General features: G+C 60.6%; 1 protein-coding gene across 3 annotated transcripts in view; it reads right to left on the bottom strand.

Moving 5' to 3' along the window:
• The window catches only part of CACNA1E (calcium voltage-gated channel subunit alpha1 E), a 295,645-nt gene that overhangs the window by 63,940 nt on the left and 207,510 nt on the right, over window positions 1-24,195 (bottom strand). For all 3 annotated transcript variants that reach the window (XM_062211220.1, XM_062211221.1, XM_062211223.1), the window contains exons 8-18: window positions 17,559-17,674; window positions 14,555-14,608; window positions 13,783-13,872; window positions 12,414-12,623; window positions 11,457-11,569; window positions 10,345-10,457; window positions 9,968-10,099; window positions 9,500-9,572; window positions 7,290-7,407; window positions 5,877-5,944; window positions 4,912-5,009 (exon numbers count right to left, since the gene is read on the bottom strand). In XM_062211220.1, the coding sequence (XP_062067204.1) occupies window positions 4,912-5,009; window positions 5,877-5,944; window positions 7,290-7,407; window positions 9,500-9,572; window positions 9,968-10,099; window positions 10,345-10,457; window positions 11,457-11,569; window positions 12,414-12,623; window positions 13,783-13,872; window positions 14,555-14,608; window positions 17,559-17,674 (1,185 nt within the window). The remainder of the gene's footprint in view (window positions 1-4,911; window positions 5,010-5,876; window positions 5,945-7,289; window positions 7,408-9,499; window positions 9,573-9,967; window positions 10,100-10,344; window positions 10,458-11,456; window positions 11,570-12,413; window positions 12,624-13,782; window positions 13,873-14,554; window positions 14,609-17,558; window positions 17,675-24,195) is intronic.

The following is a 24,195-nucleotide window of genomic DNA, read 5'->3' as shown; positions in this document are numbered from 1 at the left end:
CTCAGAGATGCCACTTCCTTCCAACAACACCAAGGCCACCCATGAAGGCCACGCCCACCTCACTCCGTCCTCATGGGGCGGGACCGTTACTTCCTCGACAGCTGCAGAACTGCCTGATACCAGGAGGGCAGAGGGGCTGAGGCAGCCAGCTGAGCTGCCCCGCGGTGCTGCAGAGGCAGAGTGTGTGTGTGTGGCAGTGCGGGCACACGCGGACACACACAGCCCTGCAGAGGCCCACGAGCACCCTGACCAAGCGCTCCTCAGTGCCAGCCGCCTGGCACGGCATGCGGCATGGAGGGGCAGAGTGCCGGGAGGCACAGGCAGGGCGTGGAGACAGCCACAGAAGCCCTGACAGGCAGCACGGCTCTGTGTGGGAAAGCCTGGCACTGCCTATGCCTGTTTGCGATTCTCCAGTACTCAGATACAGCCTCAGGAGCACCTGCGCTGAGTGTGGGAGGAGGGATTCACCCGCTCACTCTCTCTCACACACACACACACACACTTTCACTCACACACACTCACACACATGCACACTCACACACACTTTCACTCACACACACACTCACACACTCTCATACAACTCACACGCATACACATTCACACACACACAACTCACACACTTTTACTCACATACACACACGCACACACACACTCACACTTTCACTCACACAGATACACACGTGCACTCACACACTGACACACTTTCACACACATATACAATCACACACACTTTCACACACACACTCTCAAACTCTCACACACTCTCATTCTCACACACACAACTCACACTATCGCTCACACACACATACACTCACACACTTTCACTTGCACTCTCACCCATTCTCTCACACACTTTCACTCACACACACTCACACACACTCTCATGCACTCTCACACAACACACACACACTCTCATTCTCTCACTCAGACACACACACACACACCCCCTTTCCTTTGACTCTCACCACACATGCCAAGATGCAAAACTGCACGTCTCCTCCTGTGACCAGGACCCTGCCACCATGCACACAGCCTACAGCAGGATGAGGCAGACGGGCAGGCAGTGGTTTTCCCATGTCAGAGACAGAGAGACACACTCTGGGATCTCGAGTGCTTCGCTCCAAGATCACACAACGATACTGCTGAGCACCCCTGTGTCCCACAGCAGCCATGGGCAGGCCCAGAACCAGCAGCCTCATAGGCACAGCCCAGAGCCACTCACGTTGCGACATCCTCACAGTCCATGTGCACAAATGAGCCCTGGCTAAGGGCTGCCCAGGGTGTGGACAGAGCCTGCACCCTGTCACTGCCCTGACATGACTCTGCACGGCCCCACCACCTGGGTAGGTCATTGCATTTTTCTCAGGGACACACATACCCAGAGCACCTCAGTACAACCATGGAAGAAAACGGCTGAGTTATCAGGGGCCACAGTGTCTCCTATCCATATGTCTGGATATGTGTGTGGCTGTGGAGAACCAGATCATGACAGGTGAGGTAGAGATAGCATGCAATAGAGAGGACCACGCCATGACAAACGGGGTAGAGATACAGCATGTATGAGGACCACACCAGGACAGACGGGGTAGACAAAGCATGTATGAGAGGACCACACTATAACAGATGGGGTAGAGACACAGCATGTATGAGAGGACCACACCATGACAGACGGGGTAGACACAGCATGTAGGAGAGGACTACACCATGACAGAGGGGGTAGACACAGCATGAATGAGGACCACACCATGACAGACAGGGTAGACACAGCATGTAGGAGAGGACCACACCATGACAGAGGGGGTAGAGACACAGCATGAATGAGGACCACACCATGACAGACAGGATAGACACAGCATGTAGGAGAGGACCACACCATGACAGAGGGGGTAGAGACACAGCATGAATGAGGACCACACCATGACAGACAGGATAGACACAGCATGTAGGAGAGGACCACACCATGACAGAAGGGGTAGAGACACAGCATGAATGAGGACCACACCATGACAGACAGGATAGACACAGCATGTAGGAGAGGACCACACCATGACAGAGGGGGTAGAGACACAGCATGAATGAGGACCACACCATGACAGACAGGATAGACACAGCATGTAGGAGAGGACCACACCATGACAGTCGGGGTAGACACAGCATGTAGGAGAGGACCACACCATGACATGGGGTAGTCACAGCATGTATGAGGACCACACCATGACAGATGGGGGTAGACACAGCATGAATGAGGACCACACCATGACAGACGGGGTAGACACAGCATGAATGAGGACCACACCATGACAGACGGGGTAGAGACAGCATGAATGAGGACCACACCATGACAGACGGGGTAGACACAGCATGAATGAGGACCACACCATGACAGACAGGGTAGACACAGCATGTAGGAGAGGACCACACCATGACAGAGGGGGTAGAGACACAGCATGTATGAGAGGACCACACCATGACAGTGTAGACACAGCTTGTGTGGGAGGACCACACCATGACAGACAGTGTAGACACAGCTTGTATGAGAGGACTGCACCATGACAGTGTAGACACAGCATGTATGAGAGGACCACACCATGACAGACAGTGTAGACACAGCTTGTATGAGAGGACCACACCATGACAGTGTAGACACAGCATTTATGAGAGGACCACACCATGACAGTGTAGACACAGCTTGTGTGGGAGGACCACACCATGACAGACAGTGTAGACACAGCTTGTATGAGAGGACTGCATCATGACAGTGTAGACACACCTTGTATGAGAAGACCACACCATGACAGTGTAGACATAGCTTGTATGGGAGGACCACACCATGACAGACAGTGTAGACACAGCTTGTATGAGAGGACCACACCATGACAGTGTAGACACAGCTTGTGTGGGAGGACCACACCATGACAGTGTAGACACAGCTTGTGTGGGAGGACCACACCATGACAGACAGTGTAGACACAGCTTGTATGAGAGGACCACACCATGACAGTGTAGACACAGCTTGTGTGGGAGGACCACACCATGACAGACAGTGTAGACACAGCTTGTATGAGAGGACCACACCATGACAGTGTAGACACAGCTTGTGTGGGAGGACCACACCATGACAGACAGTGTAGACACAGCTTGTATGAGAGGACCACACCATGACAGTGTAGACACAGCTTGTATGGGAGGACCACACCATGACAGACAGTGTAGACACAGCTTGTATGAGAGGACCACACCATGACAGTGTAGACACAGCTTGTGTGGGAGGACCACACCATGACAGTGTAGACATAGCTTGTATGAGAGGACCACACCATGACAGTGTAGACACAGCTTGTATGGGAGGACCACACCATGACAGACAGTGTAGACACAGCTTGTATGAGAGGACCACACCATGACAGTGTAGACATAGCTTGTATGAGAGGACCACATGCTTACATTTCCCTGCAGTCCTCAATGGATCAGGGAATCTTTCCCTCACGAAAGAGAAACCCAGAAGCCTGGCCCTCACTTTGTGGACAGGGAGGTCGAAGTGATGGGCATGTGGGGATGAGCCCCTGGGGACCCTGGTTTCTGAGAGGCACAGTGGCTGTGGTCACAACCTCTTGCCTTAGGGAGGGTGACAAGGCAGAGTTCCTCCAGCCCCAGCCTTGGCACCGGGTGATAAATGGCACCAGGGAGGGTCCAGTTCCCAGTCTCAGATGCCCTTAGATATCCCAGGTCCTCTCAGCTGCAGCACCTAAAGCAATGGGAATCCGGGGGCCTGGGGTCCTTCGCAGCCCCTCTCCAATGCCCCCATGCAGAGGCCAGGCCCCTGCAGGGTCCAGCCTAACACCCTAGTTCTGTGGTCAGCCACAGAACTCACTGCTCACACTCTCCCTGCCCACCCCCGCTGGCCAGGAAATTTGCTCTTTCAAGGTCACCAGCAGCTTCCCTTAGCTGAACCCAAGGACCCCTTCCTGTCCTCCTTGCAGGTGGGCTCTCAGGAGCAGGGGCGCCCTGCCCAGCCCGGCTCCCCACTGGCTTCCTGTGCAGGCTCCAGGACACCAGGCGTCGTCCTCCTCCTGCCAGCCCACTCCGCCTGGGCCAGGGCCACCTCACCCACGCTGACACTGGGACGCTGTCTAAACACCAATGACGCCCCCCAATCTTTATTTCAGTCCTGATTCCCAAGCTGCAGGCTCAAGTAACCCAGAGCTGCTCAGCACCAGATGCCTAAGAAAGGCCTTAACGTGGCTTTCGCTGGTCCCCAGGGTACAGGAGCACCACCTGTACCAACCCAGCCATCAGTCCTCAAAGCAGCGACACCTCGGGTCCTGCTTCTCCGTCTACCCTTACCCCTGCCATATTTAACCCACGGGCAAGGCCCAGGGGCTCTCCCTCCAAAATACCATAGGTTGAGGTGGCTCTTGCTCATCTAACTCACAGCTCCCACCAAGAGCCACCCTCTGCCCCCAGAGTCCACAGCCCAGGGTCCCTATCTCAGGTGGGCTTGTCCCCCTTCCCGTGCCCTGTGAGAGCCAATGCCTCCTGTGGCTCCACCACCTACACCAGTCTTCTCTCTGGTCCTCACCATTGCCGGTCAGACACACTGGACCTGGCTGGGACCCACTTCCTTCGAAGTGGCCCAAGACCACTGCCTTCTGTGTGGCCACAGCTTCTGCAGGGAACCCCGCGGGTTTTCCTGAGGTCTTCCCTCATTCTCACAGCCTGGGGGCCCTGTCCCACGGGCTGCACAGCCCTTCCATCATCTGGACTCGTCACTGTCATCTCTTCCTCCCAGCACAAAGCACGAGGGCTGCAGGGGAGTGGACCCTGTTGGCAGCTCTGGCCTCAGGGGCTGACCTCCTGTAATCGAGCTCTGGGCAGCGCGCCCAGGGCGCAGGGAAGGGGCCCCCGACTCACTCGATGGAGGGCACGTTGGGTGCAGACATTGGGCTGACCTCCTTGGCCTTCTGCAGGGCATGCTTCTGGTTGAAGGCCTCCTCTTCCTCCTGCTCATCCTAGACAGAAAGCAGAGGCACCTTTGCCAGGGAGCCCCCAGAGGAGCTCTGGAGACCAGGTGTGGGGGAACAGGACCAGGTCAGGCTGGCTCGGGGACACCTGAGGTCCAGCAGTCCCCAGCCCGGCACAGCCGGGACTCTGGGGCAAGGAGCTCAGGAGCAAGGTTGGCTTCGCCTCGGCCAAGGGAGCTGCAGGGTGCAGGGAACTCGGAAGCACACACAGCTTCCCACACGCTGCTGCCCTCACGTTGCTCCACCCCACGCTCCCGGCTCCTGTGAGGACCCCAGGCATCCATGCGCTAACGAGGCAGGGCCTGGTCCACGCTGCAGCAGGCAGCAAACCAGACCGAGGGGCCAGGCAGGAATGCTCCCTACGAGACCATTCCGATAAGGCGAGCAGCCCCTCGGGCAGCCCACGCCACCTGCACCCCGTGGGGAGAGCTCTCCATGTCTCCTGGCTCTTCTTCCGTTAGCAAAGCCTCTCCCCAGGGAAGGGGGGAGGGGCTCACTTAGACGTGCCTGGCTTGGTGGACACCTCCCAGGGTGACCGTGGCTACTAAACGCCCCGGCCCTGCTCACGCCCACGCTGTAGCAGCTCAGCCACACGACCGAAGTGGCAAAACCACAGGCCGCAGGAGCAGATGCTTAAAACCTCCTCTCCAACGCACAGCTCAGCAAGGACCCGGCAGCCTCCAGTCACCCATGAGACACGGGCGGGGGTGAGGCTCACCAAACTCAGTAAAGGGAACTAACGAGGCCTCCCACAAGGAAGTGTGGCTTTCCGGCTCCCAGAACCTCCCAGAAGGAACCTTTCTGGAGTCCTGAATAGATGCCCCAGAGAAGCAGACCCCCAGAGAGCAAACTTACCTTGGTCAGCTCCTGGGCATTGGCCAGATTGTCCACGGCAATGGCCAAGAACACATTCAACAGTGTGTCTGCAGCAGAGTTAAGGCCAGGCAGGCAGAGTGAGGCTCCTCGTGGGCTAGGGGGCACCTGCACGGCTCCCCTGCCTGGGCCAGGCAGGAGCAGAGATAGCCTGCAGTCACTCTCGCTCCCACAAGGACTATGGGAGGTAAGGGCTCCTCGCACCTCCTGTCTTCTCCCCTCCCAACACCACAAACCAGTGGCGGCTAGAGGTGGCGAGCAGGTCTTCAACCAGCTCTAGCCTCGAGGCCCTGGATAGCAAGACACAGGTGGGGGCTCCCCGCCCACACCAATGCATCAACTATTCCACGGAGCAGGTGGCTCCATGGCCATCACTGGCATGCGCTCCCCGTCGTGAGAGGTGACATACTGCTCACTGCTGGGCAGGCTCCGGGGGCACCACATCCCACTAACGAAGTGCCACGAAGCAGACATCACGTTACACACATCCACCTGCTCTGTGCTCCGACCCCTGAGCTCCCGGCTTCCCGGCTGTGTGAGGTCAGTGTGCTGTGGAGCACAGAGCTGGCCCCTGCACAGATGTCCTGGGCACTGTGGGACACACTGAGCTCTTTCTGGACCCGGGGCAGAGCTCCTGGGTTTCTCGTGTCCAGTTTACAGTCTGCTCAGACCCCAGAAGTACCCCAGGTCGTGTCACGTGGTCCCCTTGTTCTGCTAATCCCACTCCGGGGCAAGGCCACACCCCACAGCTACCTGACAGCTGTCTAGAAGAGTGGTCTGCAAGGGGGGTTCAGACAAACAATGCCACCCCACGGTCACAGGGCAGAGGGGGCACCACTGTCTTCCTCCCACACATGAAAAACAGCTCTCCCAAGGCCACACAGTGGGTAGCTGGAACTCCAACCAGAACCTTCCTGGTGCCGACCCTCTGGCCTGACAGCTTCTGGGGTTAGAGCAGGATCCCCAGTCTCCCTTCACAAGTTAGCAGCTGTGTGGCTCCATCCGCTTGCTCCACCCCTGTCACAAGGTGGGGATTACCCGAGACAGTGCTTGCCGAGCAGGGGGTGCAAGGAGGTAGGCGTGGCACCCACGAAGCAGGCCCCGGCCACGGCAGCTCTGCCCAATGCTGACCTGTCGGAGTCCTTACTGTGTGGCAGCCTCTGTCCCACGTGAACCCATGACCACTGCTGTCCCCTCGTCCCAGCTCACTCGAACAGCCCCGGCTCCTCACCCCTGCGTACCGCAGGTGTGTATGCTCGCCTCAGTTGGTGCGCACGTTCCGTAAGATGAGAGCCCCAAGCAGTGTCCACAGCCGTGCCTCTGCCCACTCAAGTGCCCCCTCTAAAGCTGGCCCAGGAAGGCAACAGGCTAAGCAGGGGCACCTTCAAAGGATACAGTTTCCAAACAAGGTGAGCACAATGAAGTAGACAGCTGACCACATGCCCGAGCTGACCCCGCCCTGGGAGCGGATCCCGTTGTACATGACCTCATTCCAGTCCTCACCGGTCAGGATCTGCAGACAGCAGCAAGGTCAGAGCCCAGAGACAGGCGGGGCCACAGCACATTTGGGTCTGGGTCTTTCCCATCTGACCCCTGCGTGAGGTCCTGCCAGGCGGCGGAGAAGCCATCTCCACGTGGAATCCTGCCCCTCCCTGACGCGGAGGAGGATTTCAGGCTTTGGAAGCAGGAGGAGACCACCCAAACTGAGGTTCTGGGGTGGGCACCTGGTGCCGGGAGGGGTTCGGACGCCGTGAGGGCACCGCGTTCCACACAGGAGTGCCTGGGTTCGGTCTGACTGCATTTTCATTCCAGCTTCCTGTGCACGCGCACCCTGGCTTAGGGACTCGGGTCCCTGCCACCCACACAGGACACCTGCATTGAATTCAGGGCTCCTGGCCCAGGCCTGGCCCTTGTGGGCACGTGGGGGGTGACCCGATGCATGGCAGAGCTGTCTTTGTCTGTCATCTCGATCTCCCTGTGTAAGTTCTCCCTCAAAGTGAGTGAGCGAGCGGATGAATGAACGAACACTTGCAAAATTAAGTAACTGTAGAATGGGAAGTCCGCTCTCCAGCCTGCAGAGGCCCTCCCAGCTGCAGCTTTGCTGGGCTCTGTGGGAAACACACAGCCCAGGCAGCCTGGCCCTCATCTGACGGTGCCGAGAGCAACACTGAGAGTCCTAGGGCAGCACCAAAGAGAAGAGCCCTGGGGCTCCTGGCTCCACCCCAGATTCTGGCTCCTGGTGTTCCTCTTTGTTTCTGAGCCACTACAGATTTTGTTTCCCTGGTGACCAAACACTCCTGCTTCCTACACGCCTGACTCAAGGACACGAGTCAGAAGGAGCCACAGAGTCCAGAAGCCGCCACAGGGCTCTGGCTCAGTGCGGCACTCACAGGTGCAGGAGGAGGCCCCAGAAACAGGACCCCGGGTGCAGGTAGAGGACCCCGGGTGCAGGTCGAGGCCCCCAGCCACAGGACCCCGGGTGCAGGAGGACAAGGAGGCCCCAGCCACAGGACCCCGGGTGCAGGTCGAGGCCCCCAGCCATAGGACCCCGGGTGCAGGACAAGGAGACCCCAGCCACAGGACCCCGGGTGCAGATCGAGGCCCCCAGCCACAGGACCCCGGGTGCAGGACAAGGAGACCCCAGCCACAGGACCCCGGGTGCAGGAGGACAAGGAGGCCCCAGCCACAGGACCCCAGGCGTAGGAGGACAAAGAGGCCCCAGCCACAGGACCCTGGGTGCAGGTCGAGGCCCCCAGCCACAGGACCCTGGGTGCAGGAGGACAAGGAGACCCCAGCCACAGGACCCCGGGTGCAGGTAGAGGCCCCCAGCCACAGGACCCCGGGTGCAGGAGGACAAGGAGGCCCCAGCCACAGGACCCTGGGTGCAGGTCGAGGCCCCCAGCCACAGGACCCTGGGTGCAGGTCGAGGCCCCCAGCCACAGGACCCCGGGTGCAGGACAAGGAAGCCCCAGCCATAGGACCCCGGATGTAGGAGGACAAGGAGACCCCAGCCACAGGACCCTGGGCGCAGGAGGACAAGGAGGCCCCAGCCACAGGACCCCGGGTGCAGGAGGACAAGGAGGCCCCAGCCACAGGACCCCGGGTGCAGGTCGAGGCCCCCAGCCACAGGACCCCGGGTGCAGGAGGACAAGGAGGCCCCAGCCACAGGACCCCGGGTGCAGGTCGAGGCCCCAGCCACAGGACCCTGGGTGTAGGAGGACAAGGAGGCCCCAGCCACAGGACCCTGGGTGTAGGAGGACAAGGAGACCCCAGCCACAGGACCCCGGGTGCAGGTAGAGGCCCCCAGCCACAGGACCCCGGGCGTAGGAGGACAAGGAGGCCCCCAGCCACAGGACCCCGGGTGCAGGTCGAGGCCCCCAGCCACAGGACCCCGGGTGCAGGTCGAGGCCCCCAGCCACAGGACCCCAGGTGCAGGTCGAGGCCCCCAGCCACAGGACCCCGGATGCAGATCGAGGTCCCCAGCCACAGGACCCCGGGTGCAGGTCGAGGCCCCCAGCCACAGGACCCCGGGTTGGTGACATCACCCACTAGCAAGGACAAGGACTGTGGCTGGGAGAAGCCTGGAGAGGAAGGTGTCCTTGTACCTGGAACACTGTCATGATGGCGGCAGGGAAGGTGTCGAAATTGGCCGAGGGCGTCCCATCGTTGAAGTTAAACCTGGGAGATTCAGAGAGGGGGGCGCATGAATTTCACGGGCAATGAGTTCCCTTCTAAGAACACCGCTCTCCACACTTCTTCCCCCCATGTTTCTTCCCTACAGTTCCTCCACTCCACGTGGCGTCGACGGCTGTGTCAGTGATGACTGCTGGCGACCTATGAACTGGAGGGCAGGCCTGGACAGGGGCTGGCTGGTGGCAGGGTTCGGGCTCCACACCATGCCCCTCAGGGATGGCTCCAGAGCTAGGTCCCGGGGGCAGGCGGGTGGCACAGAGTGGGAGGGGTCAGAGCAGTGCTCCACACAAGCACTGGGTGGTCAGTGCGGAGCAGATGGCCATGCGGCCATCGGGGGAACAGGGGCTGAGCCTCTCCTGGGTGAGCGGGTCTGGGCTCACCTGCCTCCAAACAGCTGCATGCCAAGAAGAGCAAAGACCACGATGAAGAGGAAGAGGAGGAAGAGCAGGCTGATGATGGACTTCATGGAGCTCATCAGGGAGACGACCAGGTTCCGCAGGGAGGCCCAGTACCTGTGGGACGCAGACCACGTGACAGCCACGGACGCCGGACACCAAACACCCCTAGTGCAGCTCAGCCTCTGTCTGGCAGTAGCTATGAAGTGGGGGCTGCACTCTTGGCCCCCTTGGGGTCTGGGTGGGACCTGGCAGCGCGGTGGTTTTCTGGCTTGATAGAGAAAGGGTGCGGGATATGGGGGGGGGGGGGGCAGGCATGCAGGGAGGCCGGGAGGGCTCCGATCTCAAGCTGCACCACTTACTTGGTTATCTTAAATATTCTCAGAAGCCGCAGGGCTCTCAAGACGCTGATTCCAAAAGATGTGCCAGGCCGGAAGATTGCCCAGACCACTTCGAAGATGCTGCCCACTGTAACCTAGGAGACAAGGCCGCCGTGGTGAGGAGCGAGGAGAGCCCGGCCTTCCGCACAGCCAGCAGGGTGCAACCAGCCAGCGCTCTCTCCAGCCAGGGGAACCCCAGGGCCTGCCAGGGCCCCCTGTGCCCTGCTCCCCTTCTCCTCACCCACGCTCTGAGGTGGGAACTGGTCAGAAGTGTGGCCCCAGCCTGGCCTCTGCACAGGCATCCAAGCAGCAGGTGGGGGAGTGGGAAGGAGCCCAGTCTGTGTCCTAACACTGAGACCTCAGACAGGACCCACAGCCCCCATGGCACCAGCACTCGGGTGCAGGGACGTTCCGGTTCCGTGACATTGCCTATCTTTCCATCATGGAGGTCCCGCTGCTCAGTGTGGCAGTCTGATGGTTTGAGTTCACTGCTGTAGGAAGAAGCAGCTTCCCATCCACTTGTCAGCTTCCCTGCTATCTACCGAGTGTGCGAGGAGAAAGGCCGTCCTGTGCTCAGGGCCACAGGCTGCAGGTGAGGAGGTGGGGGGAAGCTCAGATCTTCAGCACGGAACCGGAGTTTTGGCAGAAGATGTGGGCAGGGAACCCCAAGCTCTGTGGCCCAGCTCTGCCACCAGCTGAGCATGCGAGTGTCTGAGCCAGGCCCTGAGACACAGATACAGGGGACTCCTGAAGGCAGAGAGCAGACAGCAGCAACACAGGGCGTGAACCGCTGGACGGGGCCCTGGACACGAGGCGTGTCCAGGTCCTTCTTCCAATGTTATCAGAAGCAAAAGCACAAGCAAACCTCTCATATGGAAGCACCTCCAGAGTCCCTGTGGGCCCCTGGGGCGATGTGTGGCTCGCCACTCACTAGAGTGGCTGTATAGGAGCCTCGGGCACACAGGCTGCCCTTTCCCAACACCAACAACTGCCGTGGTCGTGGCGAGCGTTCGCTCACTTCCAAGCACCCATCAGCTCGTCTCACCTCTCCCTCTGCTCCATGTCGAGCCAGGAGCAGGGTTCCAGGGACTTACCCCGAAGTCGAAGCAATTGAAGGAGGAGTGGAAGTAGAGGCGGGGGCCCATGCCGTACATCTTCAGGGACATCTCCAGGAGGAACAGGCCCAGGAACAGGAACTCCGCGTAGTCTGCAGGGTCACAGGGAGAAGCGTTTGGTCCACAGAGGGAGCTCCACGCCATGTCTGGTCAGTGTCAGGCCAGCCTAGCCATGTCCGGACACCACACCCTCTGGCCCAGGGTGCATCCAGTACTCTGGACAGATCAGCTTTAACGTCCTTCCACAGGGAGATGGCACGTGGCCCCCAGAAGCACAGGAAGGACTTCCCTAGCCTTCTGGGAAACAGCTGACCACTCACCCCAACACACAGGGAAAGAGCCTCCTGGCCCACACCAGGTCTGGTGGCAGTGGCTGACCTACACGTTCCTTCTGGTCTCTGAGATACTCACTGCCCTAAGAACATTCTCCCTAGGACGTCAGTGACTAAAACTCCACATGCTGTTGACCTCCGTGAGACATGAGTTCAGGGCCAGCGCTGTGCCGCAGCAGGTTAAGCCACACCCTGCAGTGCCGTCATCCAATATGGGTGCTGGTCAGAGTTGCAGCTCTACGCTAACCATCAACTCCCTGCTTATGGCCTGAGAAAGCAGCAGAAGATGCCCCAAGTCCCTGGGCCCCTGTACCCACGTGGGAGACCTGGAAGAAGATCCTGGCTCCTGGCTCCAGCCTGGCCCAGCCCCAACTATTGCGGCCATTTGGGTAGTGAACAACCAGCAGACAGAAGATCGCTCTCTCTGCCTTTAAAATAACTATATAAATCTTTACAAAAAAAGAAATGAGGTAAAGACCAGACAGTACCCAAATGCACCAGCAGCGGCCTGTGCACCTGACTCCACAGTGACAGCTGGGAGCAGCTAAGCAGATAACTCGGGTGAGCTCCCCCCACTCACACCAGTCACGTGCCATTCACTTACAGAGGAGGTGGGTGAGCCACTGGGGCTGGTTGTGGTGGACGATGGCCACGCAGGCCGTGTTGAGAGCCACAAGGCTCAGTACAATCCAGTAAAACACCTGGGACTTGACCGCGTGGCGCACGGAGATGCGCAGGAGCCGTTCCTTGTGCCGGAAATAGGAGGCCCCGTCCACCTTGGCGCTCTTGATGCTGGCTCGGGCAAGAGGAGTGCCTGAGAGGGAGAGGCAGAGGAAGAAGGGCTGCAAAAGCCCGGGATTCCCCTCCCCCTCCCGGGCACTCGGGCAGGTGGACCTGGGACCCTGGGCTCTGTGCCAGGCAGTCTCCCTGGTTTCCTGTCTGGACACTGTTGGTCCTAGGAGACTGAAACCCAGACAGGTCACCAGGCAAACACCCAGGGCCAGAGCCCACAGGGTGTGTCCACCAGCAGCAGAAGGGGTCCTTCCCCCCTTCCTGCAAGGAGCCCAGGCCCTGGCTTCTGCCACAGCTTTGACACCTTGACCCTAGCAGCCCAGAGCAGCAATGAGCCCAGGCCCTGGCTTCTGCCACAGCTTTGACACCTTGACCCTAGCAGCCCAGAGCAGCAATGAGCCCTGTGAGACTCTCCTGCTCTCAGGGACGGAGCGGGACCCCGTGCTTGCCCTCTGCCATCAGCCAGAGTCCCCAGGAGAACCGGCGATTGGACACCGTCACAGTAAAGGGCCCCAAGGGGATGAGCTTGCCTCTCACATGACGGAAGCAGGCGGGGCTGCTGTGGCTCCGTGATTACTGCAGGTCACACAGTGGGACACTCAGAGCGACAGAACCCAGTACCTCTGAACGATACCCAAAGCGGTTCTTGTGGTCACTCTGGGAAGGGGAGGCCACCTCTGCCAGTGCAGCAAGCGTCAGGTCCAGAAACCTGGCCAGTCCTCGGCCCTGGGCCCCCGGTGGGGTGGGCCCCAGCCCTCAGCCATGGGCTCCCGTAGGGGTGGGCACCAGTCCTCGGCCCTGGGCCCCCGGTGGGGTGGGCCCCAGCCCTCAGCCCTGGACCCCCGTAGGGGTGGGCCCCAGCCCTCGGCCCTGGGCCCCCGGTGGGGTGGGCCCCAGCCCTCGGCCCTGGGCCCCCGTAGGGGTGGGCACCAGCCCTCAGCCCTGGGCCCCCGTAGGGGTGGGCCCCAGCCCTCGGCCCTGGGCCCCTGGTGAGGTGGGCTGCAATCCCTGGTGCATGTACCCACATGGATGAGAGTCCCACGCCACGCCCCAGTTTTATCCTTAAGCTCTGGACTCTCTGGAGTCTTTTCATCCCGTGGGGCTCCTCTCCTGGGGAGAATCTCCCTCTCCTGGGAGGTTCAGACAGTGAAAATAAAAGGGGATCCCCGGGACCCACTCACCCACAGAAGAAATGTCGACACAGTGCTCGTCGCTGGAGTCACGGGTCATGGCCTCCGTGCGGCTCCGCTTGATGGTTGCCCTGCGGAGCACTGGGCCAGGGAGGGGGGCCTGGTGAGACACAGCCTGGGCAGATCTCCCCATGCACCTGCGCGGGTCTCCCTGCAAATCCCATGTGGCCCCACAGCCCACAGATAGCTCTGCACAGCACGGTGCACACTTGGGCAAGAGGCTCACGCAAGGCCCATGAGAGCCCACACTGGAGCTGGGTGCCGGACATCGATCACGTCTGCAGAACCATGAGTGCACAGCCGTCTAGCACCTGCTGAGCCGCAGGTGGGATCCTCCGGAGAGGAGGCTCTGTGACCGTCTGGCCTGGATTTCACAAGACAATGCCCACACCTTAAGCAGGGATGGAAGTCTTTTTTCTACCAATGGCCATTTAGATATTTATAACATCACCTGTGGGCCACACAGCACTATCAGCTTAGAAGTTGGCTTGCTACTGACTGAATTTCGAGCCCCACCTGTAGCCGCCGCGGCAGGGCCAGGCCACACGGCTCTGTGGGCCTCCACCAGCCCCAGGCGGACGGTCCCCCCCTCCACCTTGCGCTGCAGGGTCCCTTGCCCTCGCTCCATGAGGCATTAACTCTGAACTCCCTCCCCTTGAAGCACAGGGGTTCCATCCCAGAGAGCCTTGCGTCTTAGATCCCAGGGTGCCCAATGCTTCTCTCTCTGTGTGTGGAGATGAGCGGGGCGGGGGCGCTGCCTCACCTTCCAAGGCCGACGTCCCCGAGTTTTTGTTCTCCTCAGCCAGCATGACTTCCTCTAGATGAAAACGAAGGCTTCAGTTAATTGCCTGTGAATACCAAATGATTCTGCGAAGTGAAGACTCCCCCAGGGGCAGCTCTGGCTCCAGAGCCTTCCCAGGCTGTGGCAGGCCCGCGGAGGCAGGAAGGAGCAGGGCACAGGACGTCCCCAGGGCTGACTTCCTCCCTGAGGACAGGAGGAGAACTTTCCGGCGGAATCCCCATCCTGTCTTTCCTGACCTGGCAGCAGGGTGGGGGCCGGGGGGCGAGGACATCTGCTGTTTCTCTTGCCTGGGCCCCTGGTCCTGCCCCCTACTCAGAAGCCACCAGACTGCACCCTGAGAGGGGCAGGGGGATGCCTGCGAGTCCTCGGGGGGGAGCCGTCCTGCGTCCACCTCTGCCATGGCTGGACAGAGCCCGAGTGCCAGAAGCCTGCGCCCCAGGCCTTGTCCCCGTGGGAGGACAAAAAGCCCGACTGTGGTTCTGGCCCAGCAGGTGGCTCCTGAGGGAGGTGGCCCCGAGTGCTCCGAGCAGGGCTGGCCTGGTTGGTGAACACCAGGCAGGAGGGGCTCCAGGGCGGCTCTGCCTCTCTGCTAGTCCTGCTCCGGGGTCGAATCCTCTCTCACAAACCTGTCACTGCGGGGAAGCTCTTCCCGAGAGCTGCGAGTCACCCTAGCAAATCATGCAACCTCGGCGGTGGAGGTGGGGACTCCAGGAACCCCGAGTTTGGCGCTGGCCAGGCAGAAACACGGGCCGCCCAGGAAGCCCACGCCAGCTGGGTCTGAAGCAGAGGCCGTCTCGTGGGACTGCTGTCCTGTGGGGGTTGGGGTCTGAGTTGAGCTGGCTCTCCAGCCCCACGGCTCCCTGCTCCTGGCCTCCCCCAGTAGCTGTGGACCCCACAGTGGCCTCACCTAGATGTGTTAGGACACACCTCAGTGGCTGCCCATCCCAGGCCCTCACACCACAGCCTCCAAGCCCAGGCTGGGGCTCCTGGGAGGGTGCAGTCCCCAGTCAGGGAGCTGGAGGGCTCCCAGCTGTCCCTTAAGAGCCCGCTGTGGGGGCAGCCTGTAGCAGAGCCACTGAACAATGTCTTGATTTAAGCCCCGAGGAGGAGAGGAGAGGCCAGAGGAGAGGACCAAGCCCTCCGCAGGATTCCACCTGCACAGCAAGCCAGGAGGAAGGGGCACCCTGAGGGCTGCCGCCCCACGCCCCAGCTTCAACTCTCTGGGTTAAGCACGCTCTCCGGCCAACGCTGAGGTAGCCGGCAAATGTTCCGGCGAAAGCTTCTAAGCCACGGCACAGCACGACTGCCTTGGAGGATGTCCGTTCACACGCAGGGGCCTGGTAAACTCCCTCACTGGCCTCAGCCAGGGGTCCCCCTTCCTGGGCAGTGTGTGAGCTCCAGGTGGCAGAGCGGAGGCCCAGCAGCTGGTGGGTGCGGCTGAGGATCTCTGGGCAGCGCTCAGGCCCCTGCGTGGGCTGAACCACCCCTCCCCGGCGTCCCTTGCCAAGTTCGCGTTTGCACTCGAGTCTTTCCAGGAAGTGAAACCCACGTGTCTCTGACTCACTCACACCCCACCCGTGGAAGGAAGGGCTCGGAAGACGGCAGGCTGCAATGCGTCTTTTTTCTTAGAAGGACCTGGGAACGGGCCGTGCCAAGTGCAAGAAAGGAACCCTCACAACTTCACAAAAGCAGAACCTCGCAGGCTGTGACCCTGCATGAGGTCCAGGGTCCTAGCCCTGCTGCCAGCTCCCTCCATGGCCCGTCAGATGGCTCCTCTGCCCAGGGAGCCGGGGGTAGCTGGGAGCGCCAGCTGCCTGCCTGGCCTTAGGCAGAGCTGCTCCTCCTGGGAGGTGGCGGGGTTCACACTCACCTCACCCCTGCACCAACCTCGCAGGAGGAAGAGGCCGTCCCAAACAGGTGTCTGTGTGGCTTCCACGCGCGGCATGAGCAGTGGCACAGGACAGGGCTCTGGTGGCCGAGCGCCCAGCCCCACCCGTGTCCCTGTGTGACCCCAGGTCTGCCCTGCGCTGTGCGCGGGGAACGTTCTGGAAGGGGCTGGCACACTCAGGCACTCTGTGTTAGAAAGACCACTTGGCCCCAGAGGAAGCCGTCTGGGAACATCTCTCCTCGGCACCCACAGGGTCGCTGCACTCACGGGCCGGGTGCTGCTGTCAGGGCTGACCCCACGTCTCAGCCAGGTGGGCACTCACAGCCAGTGAGACAAGTCCCGGAGCCGGTGAGACAAGTCCCCGGAGTGAGCACAGCTGAGCCCCACGGCAGCCTGGGTGTGGGAAGGTATTTTCACCATCAGCTCTTCCTGGGGGCTGCAGCGGCCTTGCCACTCACCACCTACGTTCAAGGCAGCAGCCAAGGACCCTTTAAACCTCAAGTCGGAGCCGTGTGCCCTCGGCCCCCAGTGAAGTCCTAGGCTCGTCGTACGGCCCAGCAGCCCCTCGCCTGCGCCGGCTGCCCTCACACCTCATGTCCTCTTGTGCCCGTGCGCTCCTCCCTGCCCTCCTGGAGTAACGCAGGCCCACGCCTCACAGGGACTTTGCCTGGGCCCACGCTCTCCTCTTAGGTGTCCACACCAATGGGCCTCCCTGACCCCCCTTTGACAACCCCACTGCTCCCTGCACCCACCACCTTCCTGCGAGCTCCCCGGTCACTGCTGGGGAGGGGGCTCTGTGGGCACATCACTGCCAAGAGCCCAGGGCGGAGTAATGCCTGCCGCTGTGGACTCCTGGGAGGGCACTGTCACCTGTCCAACTTCACTCAGGCAGCCCGCTGGCCTCACCCACTTTGCATCTCCAAGCCCACGTGCCTAGGACTGGGTCACTTGATGGTCAGACCTGCCTGCCTCGGGAGAGGCGCCTGGTGCAGTGACCGGCCCAGAGGGGACCCAGGGCTCCTCCGTTCCGGCCAGGCTGTCGGTGGGGGCAGCACCTGGGCAGCCCGCCAGCCTCACCTGCTTTGTCTATCCAGGCCCGGTAGCCGTTCAGCTCGCGCTCGATCTGCTGCTGACGCCGTAGCTTCATGAAGGCTCTGCGGTTCTCCACTCGCTCTCTCTCTTTGGCAAACTCCCTGCAGAAGGCAAGGCAAGATTCGCAGGGTTTGGCCACAGCCAGGCCCCTACAGTGCCCCACGTTGCCGCAGACTCACGCAGGAAGCCCTCCTGGATCAGCCGCCTTCCACATGGGCCGATACCCCTGCTTGCCCTATTTCGAAAGACACCTGCGTCACGGCAAACTAGGTTTTCAGACGCCCCATTCCGTCTTGTCACCCGGAGGGCTCAGCTACCCGGCTCGTGTGGGGAAACGACCTGACCCCTGCGCAGCCCGTGCTGGTGCGGGGCCAAGGCTTCACACCCACACACCCCGCCTCAGGGCCATCCTGTGAAGGAAGTGCTGGTAGAACCCCTACTTCCCAGGAGCGGAAACTGCGGCTTACAGCAGCAAGTAACCCCGTGGACAGGAGACGGCGAGACAAGACAAGCCCAGAGAGAAGGCAGAGTCCACGGCCAGGCCACTCCGTGGAAGAGAAGACACTTTTTTTTTAATTTTGAAAGGTAGAAGAGAGGGAGAAAGGGGGAGAGGGAGGGAGGGAGGGAAGAGGGAAGGAGGGAGGGAGGGAGGAAGGGAGGGAGGGAGGGAGGGAGGAAGGGAGGGAGGGAGAGAGCAAGAGATATTTTCCGTCCACTGGTTCACTCCCCAGTGGCCGCAACCGTAGGGGCTGGGCCAATCCAAAGCCGGGAGCCGGGAGGTTCTTCTGGGTCTCCCATGTGGGTGCAGGGGCCTATGCACTTGGACCATCTTCTACTGCTTTCCCAGGTGCATTAGCAGAGAGCTGGATGGGAAGTGGAGCAACCAGATGTTGAACTGGCGCCCATATGGGATGCCGGCACTTGTAGGCAGCAGCTTTACCCACTACACCACAGCACCGACCCCAAGAAAGATTTTTTTTAAAGAGATTTATTTATTTATTTGAAAGGCAGAGTTAGAGAGGAGAGAGAGAAGAGGGGAGAGGGAGAGGGAGAGGGAGAGGGAGAGGGAGAGAGAGAGAGAGAGAGAGAGAAGAGAGAGAGAGAGAGAGAGAGAGAGAGAGAGAGACTGAGACAGTTATCATCCTGCTGGTTCACTCCCCAAATGGCTGCAATGCCTGGATCTGGGTCAGTCTAATGCCAGGAACAGGGGCTTCTTTCAGGTCCCTCACATGGGTGCAGGGGCCCAAGCACTTGGGCCATCTCCTGCAGTGCCTTATCTGGTCCCCCTGCTGGATGGAGCTGGCACCCTTGGCACAGCCACCCCTTGCAAGGAATACAGGCAGGCTGGGGATGGGGGCTGAGACCCCAGGGCAGGCATGAGGAAGTCAGAATGAGGCTCAGAGGGACAGAATCCAAGGCCGGGGAGGCGTCCTGCCCTCATCTCATCTCCTGGGCCAGCCTGGAGCCACCCAAGGTCTCAGCCTTGGCTCCTGCTCCACATGCCTCCTGTCCACTCTCCTCACTCTCGCTCCGAGTCCCCCCTGGATGGCTGCAGGGCTGCCTGCCTCTCTTCCCTCCAACCCACACAGCTCACAGCCACAGACGCCACCTTCGCAGCGTCGTTGGGTCTACCACTTCCAACGGCGAGCAGTCATGTGACCAGCCAGGGGCCCTCGGCATTTGGCTGACTTGATCCTCAGCCATTCAGAGGAGGCAGAACAGGTGCTTCCATCCTCAACTTAAACGTCAGCAATCTGGTCCAGCTTGATCACGTTTAAGTAAGAAACAGCCAAACAGAACGCAGGTTCCTCGCGCCCCACACACTCCCCAGCCCAGCGGCCCTTGATGTGCTGCCCCTCCTTCACCCACTCACACCGATGGGTTTCAGGGACACGGGAGGCTTCGCAAGGACGTGAAACACGGAACCGAGGCAGGCGGCCCTCGGCAGCGTCCCGGTGAGCACCTTCACCTGCACCTCGGTTCCCCAGCCCCCCAAAGGGCACCCAGTGCCCAAGGTCACACGGCCGAGTACTAAGGGGGTCTCCGCTCTCAGGTCGTCCATGTCCACCTTCTTTCGACCCTCTCAGCCCTCCCAGTTGACTGAAGGACCCACTCGACACAGCCGTCTGCCACTCAGTCCCGCACAGCTTCCTCTGTAACCCTGCTCAGGCCTTGCCTGCACCCCCCACAGCCTGCGCCTGCCTGCCTGAGAGTGCAGGAGCTGCCCACAGCCCACACTGCTGCTCTGCCTGGTCTCCAGGGACCAACCCCCTGCACCCAGCTCCTCAGGGGCCTCAGGCCTCACCGCGGTCAGTGTGCCCAGGGCTGTCTCTCCGAGGGGTTTCCATGAATGCACGCTGTGTCTCACTCCTTCCCCTCACAGGCCTGGCAAGCAGCACATATGTTCCGGAGCTGATTTACGGAAATACCAGGCTCAGGCTGCGCACCAACAGCTCTGCCCTGGTCCCAGAGCTTGAGGGTGGACTGCCCATTGCCCATGTGCTGGCCCCAGGGCCCCGGGGGACTTGTGGCAGCTGCTGAGCACTGCACCCACGTCCTGCGCTGTCAGGTTCTCACACAATCCCTGCGGAATCAGTGCACAAGGAACGTGGGGTGTGACCTCCGCTGACCCCACACTGACCATACAGCTGGACTTCTGGTGGGTCAGGCCAACACGCCCCAGTCCGAGCTTTCCATTTGTTTGGACGTCCCCTGAGGCTGGATCTCTCCAGGAGGTGTGTCCACACGCCTCTGTGTGCAGACCCCACGCCTCCCATCTGGCCCATGGCTGGGACTTGCAGCAAACTGGCTGGGTCTTACAAAACAAGGTCCCTTGGCTAAGGCACCGTACTGCGGGGAGGGGGCTCTCTCGGGCAGCTGTACCCTGCAGGGGAGCAGCTCCGTGTGGGGCCTCCGCTCGGCAAGTGGCCTTTCCCATCTCACTCTGCTTTTCCCTGGGCACCTGGTCTCTCACCGCTGAGCTCTCTTGCTGCCTGTCTGTGCCCACCTCCTGCCTCCCCAGCGAGTCTGAGAGCAGAGCCTGCACAAGGTCGTGTCCCAGCAGAGAGCTCACAAGTGCAGCCTCGCCTTGCAGTCTGCAGAGTGTAAAAATACCATACTGAGAATAGCGGATGTTCACACAGCACATTTTAAAGACGCTCCTTCACAGATCACTTTCATGTTAATTATTCCATCGCATTGCAGATCCCTGGGAGACAGAGGCTGAGCCACCCAGGTCCCCAGCCAGCAAGACCCAGGACGCAGGCTCCACCCTCTGACAGCCTGCAAGGCTTCACTTCACATCTGCAGAAGGGGTTTCCTTTCAGCCCAGACTGAGGAAAGCAGTTCTTGTTTTCAAGGCGCTTGTCACGAGAGGGAGCTGCAGCCCACCGCTGTGCGCAGGCTAACAGAGACCAGAGGACAGGCACAGTGTCAGTCACACCAGAGACTGCACGGCTACCACGTGGTCACAGCACAGCACACCCAGAGAGGCCCCAAGCAACCACTCAGCTCCACGGCACGCCCCAAACAGCAGGCGCATGGTACTCGTGCGGCTACTGGCCACACCTGGGGAGGGGTGTGCGTTTCTTCCAGTGGTCCCCTCCCCTCTCTTCTCCAGGGGGTCCTGGGGGCTAATGCTTTCGCAGAGGCCAGGCATCTGGCTTCCACCTTCCCAGGTCCACCAGACAACTGAGGGCTCCCCTGTGAAAGGTGCCTTTGAGTAGCCGTGGGTGTCCAGACATGAGCACTGGACAGGGGACTGTGGCATGAGCAGACGGATGTTCCTACACCGGGACCCTCGGCAGTCACCTGGTCTGCAGGTAGGGAGGGGCCTCTATCGCTGCCAGCACACGTGTGAGGACGGGGCCCAAGCTTAGCTGTGTGTGGCCAGCGCCCATTCCCTCCCTTCCTGGGCAGTGGGTCCACACTCGTGACGGCTTCGTTCCCGTCAGCTTACACGAGAGGCACAATTCGTGAGCACCAGCTTCGGTGCAGCAGAGGACGGCATCAGACCAGGACGTCCCAAAGCGTCCCCACGTGTGCCTGGGGCGTGGAGGGGCGGGTGCTGTTCAGTCAAGTCAAGCTTAAGTGAATATTGAAGTTAATTTGTATCTGTGACTTCACAGATGTGTTCTGGAGCCATGGCGCAAATATTTCACGAGTGCCGATCTCCATGTTTGTAAATTATATCAATAATGAGGGTGACGACAGAAGACACGTCTAGGGGTCACCATGCTGGGACAGACTCTGGGGCTTGGCGGTGATGCTTACTGCAGACCCTGTGAAATGCCTCTGGGTTTACCGTCTCGGGCACCGCGCCTGGACGAGGGTCTCCATCTATCTGGTGACGGTGGCGTTTCAGCAGGCAGTTCTGTTGTGGCAAGACACCCCAGGGTGAGGGGGGGTGTTGTCTGGCTCCATCCTGGGCCCCAGGCTCAGTCGCCAGCAAACTGAACTGGAGCGCTGTGTGGTGATGCGGTCCCTGCCGTCATGGCAACCACAGTGGGCACAGCCCAAAGCATGGCGGGCCTGCATGACTCAGAGTTGTTTATCCACACTGCAGGCGCTGAGGGGGAGCACCTGACAGCAGGTGCCAGGTCCAGAGTCACACACGCCCACCCCTCGTCTGCTCTGGAAAGGACTATGGAAATCAAGGCCAGAACAGACCCAGCCAACACCTGCCCAGCGCTGACCCCCAACTCTGAGGCAAACGCCAGGGCATCTCACCACACACCAGAGATCCAAAGCGGCTACGGCGAAAGATGGCCCTGCACGGGTGCTGCACCACACCTCCCCCGCCCCACACGCAGGGCAATGAGAGAAGGCCAGAGGGGCAGGTGGGTGAGGCCTGACGGAGCCTGTCCTAGCCCTGCCCTTTCCATGGGAGGAAACTACGCTGTAGCACCCGCCCCTGCCCCCAGCCCCCAGTCTACACTGCATGGTGGCTGACTCCGAGCACCCCTTCAATCCCCAAGTCTCAAAGCCCGTGCTGCCCACGTCCTCACGACATTTCAGTCACAAGAACGCAGGCAGGCTCCCGTGGGCGTCAGGGAACCAATGGCCTCGCTCCTGCCTCTCTCTGCAGGGAGGTGTCACTCAGCTGCCTGGGCAGCCCGCGCTTTGTGCGCCAGCAGCTCAGAAAGCTCCTCTCTCGCTTCTCAGCCTTGAGGTGGTTCATCCCACAGGGCTCCAGCTGGGCAGGGCTGTGTGGAACCCCAGCCCCTCATGGTGGGACGTGGGGTGAGTTCCTCACCTGGGTCTCAGCTTCTCAATGCCACCGCCATCGCAAAGGTTGTCCTGGCACCAAATGACAGACAGAAACCAAAGCACGGTGTCCAGTGCAGAGGGGCATCCACTGGCCTCCTAGTGCCCTGGTGCTCCTGAGAGTGTGCCACACATGGGTGGTGACAAGGCCGTAACTGCCTGTATTCCTTCAGGTTGCTTCGTGCCCACTGCATGGCAGACCCAGCTTTGGACACAGGGACATGGAAGCCAAACCCTTCCCAGGTGAGCACAGGACACACACTGCAGACTGCGGAATGCTCAGGGAGTTGGAAGCAGAGAAGAACCAGGGTGGCAGGTGGACTGGACACCCAGGGAAAGGGCCAGCAGTCCAGAGCGAGGAGGAGCCAGGCATCTGTGGACACAGCTTCCTGGAGAGGCTTTGGGGGGCAGAAAGGACAAAGTCTGGCTACAGCATCCTGAGCAAGGAGGTCAGTGTGCGGCACAGTGTGAGGGGTGCAGGTACAGGGCCAGCACACGTGGGCTCTGGAGGCCCCTGGAGGTGTGACTTTCACCCTGGGAGCCTGGCAACCCCTGGAGGTCAATGGAAGAAGCTTCCAGAGTCTACAGCAGCCCTGCTGAAAGCAAAGGGGTCTCAGGGTAGAGCCGGGGGCCTTGCAGGCCACACTAAGATGGAGGAGAGGAGGCCTGGGCCCTCATGCTAGGAGAGACAAGCGGGACTCCGAATGTACCAAGAGGGCTCAGAGGACGTGCAACACCCTGAGGTTTCAGCCCCCATAACTAACTCAATGAGCTGAGAGGCTGGGAAGAGCGGGACTTGGGGGTCATGGGTTCAGCTCAAAGTCCCCACTCAGGCAAGAAGTTAGTGTCCCCAAAGCTGCCACCGCAGTCAGCCAGCCGGCCCCAGGCTCTCTGCCTGCTGCACACACTACAGACATGGATGATTCCTCGGGAAACCACAATCAAACAACGTTGTTACTGTTGCAAATAAAGCTCAAAGCTAAACAAACATCGCCCCTCAGTGTTCTTGAACACAGGATGTAGCACTATGAGGATTCCACTGCTCTTGTCTGTCAGCAGGAGGTGGTGGATCAGCACCTGCTGCACACACCAGGCCCTGACCCCCATGGCACCTGCTGCACACGCCAGCGCCCTGACCCTCATGGCACCTGCTGCACACGCCAGCGCCCTGACCCCCATGGCACCTGCTGCACACGCCAGCGCCCTGACCCCCACGGCACCTGCTGCACACGCCAGCACCCTGACCCTCACGGCACCTGCTGCACACACCAGGCCCTGACCCCCATGGCACCTGCTGCACACGCCAGGCCCTGACCCCCATGGCACCTGCTGCACACGCCAGGCCCTGACCCCATGG

The sequence above is a fragment of the Lepus europaeus genome, chromosome 14 (genome assembly GCF_033115175.1).
Source record: "Lepus europaeus isolate LE1 chromosome 14, mLepTim1.pri, whole genome shotgun sequence".
Classification (NCBI taxonomy): domain Eukaryota; kingdom Metazoa; phylum Chordata; class Mammalia; order Lagomorpha; family Leporidae; genus Lepus; species Lepus europaeus.
This window is presented reverse-complemented; position numbering and strand designations above follow the sequence as displayed.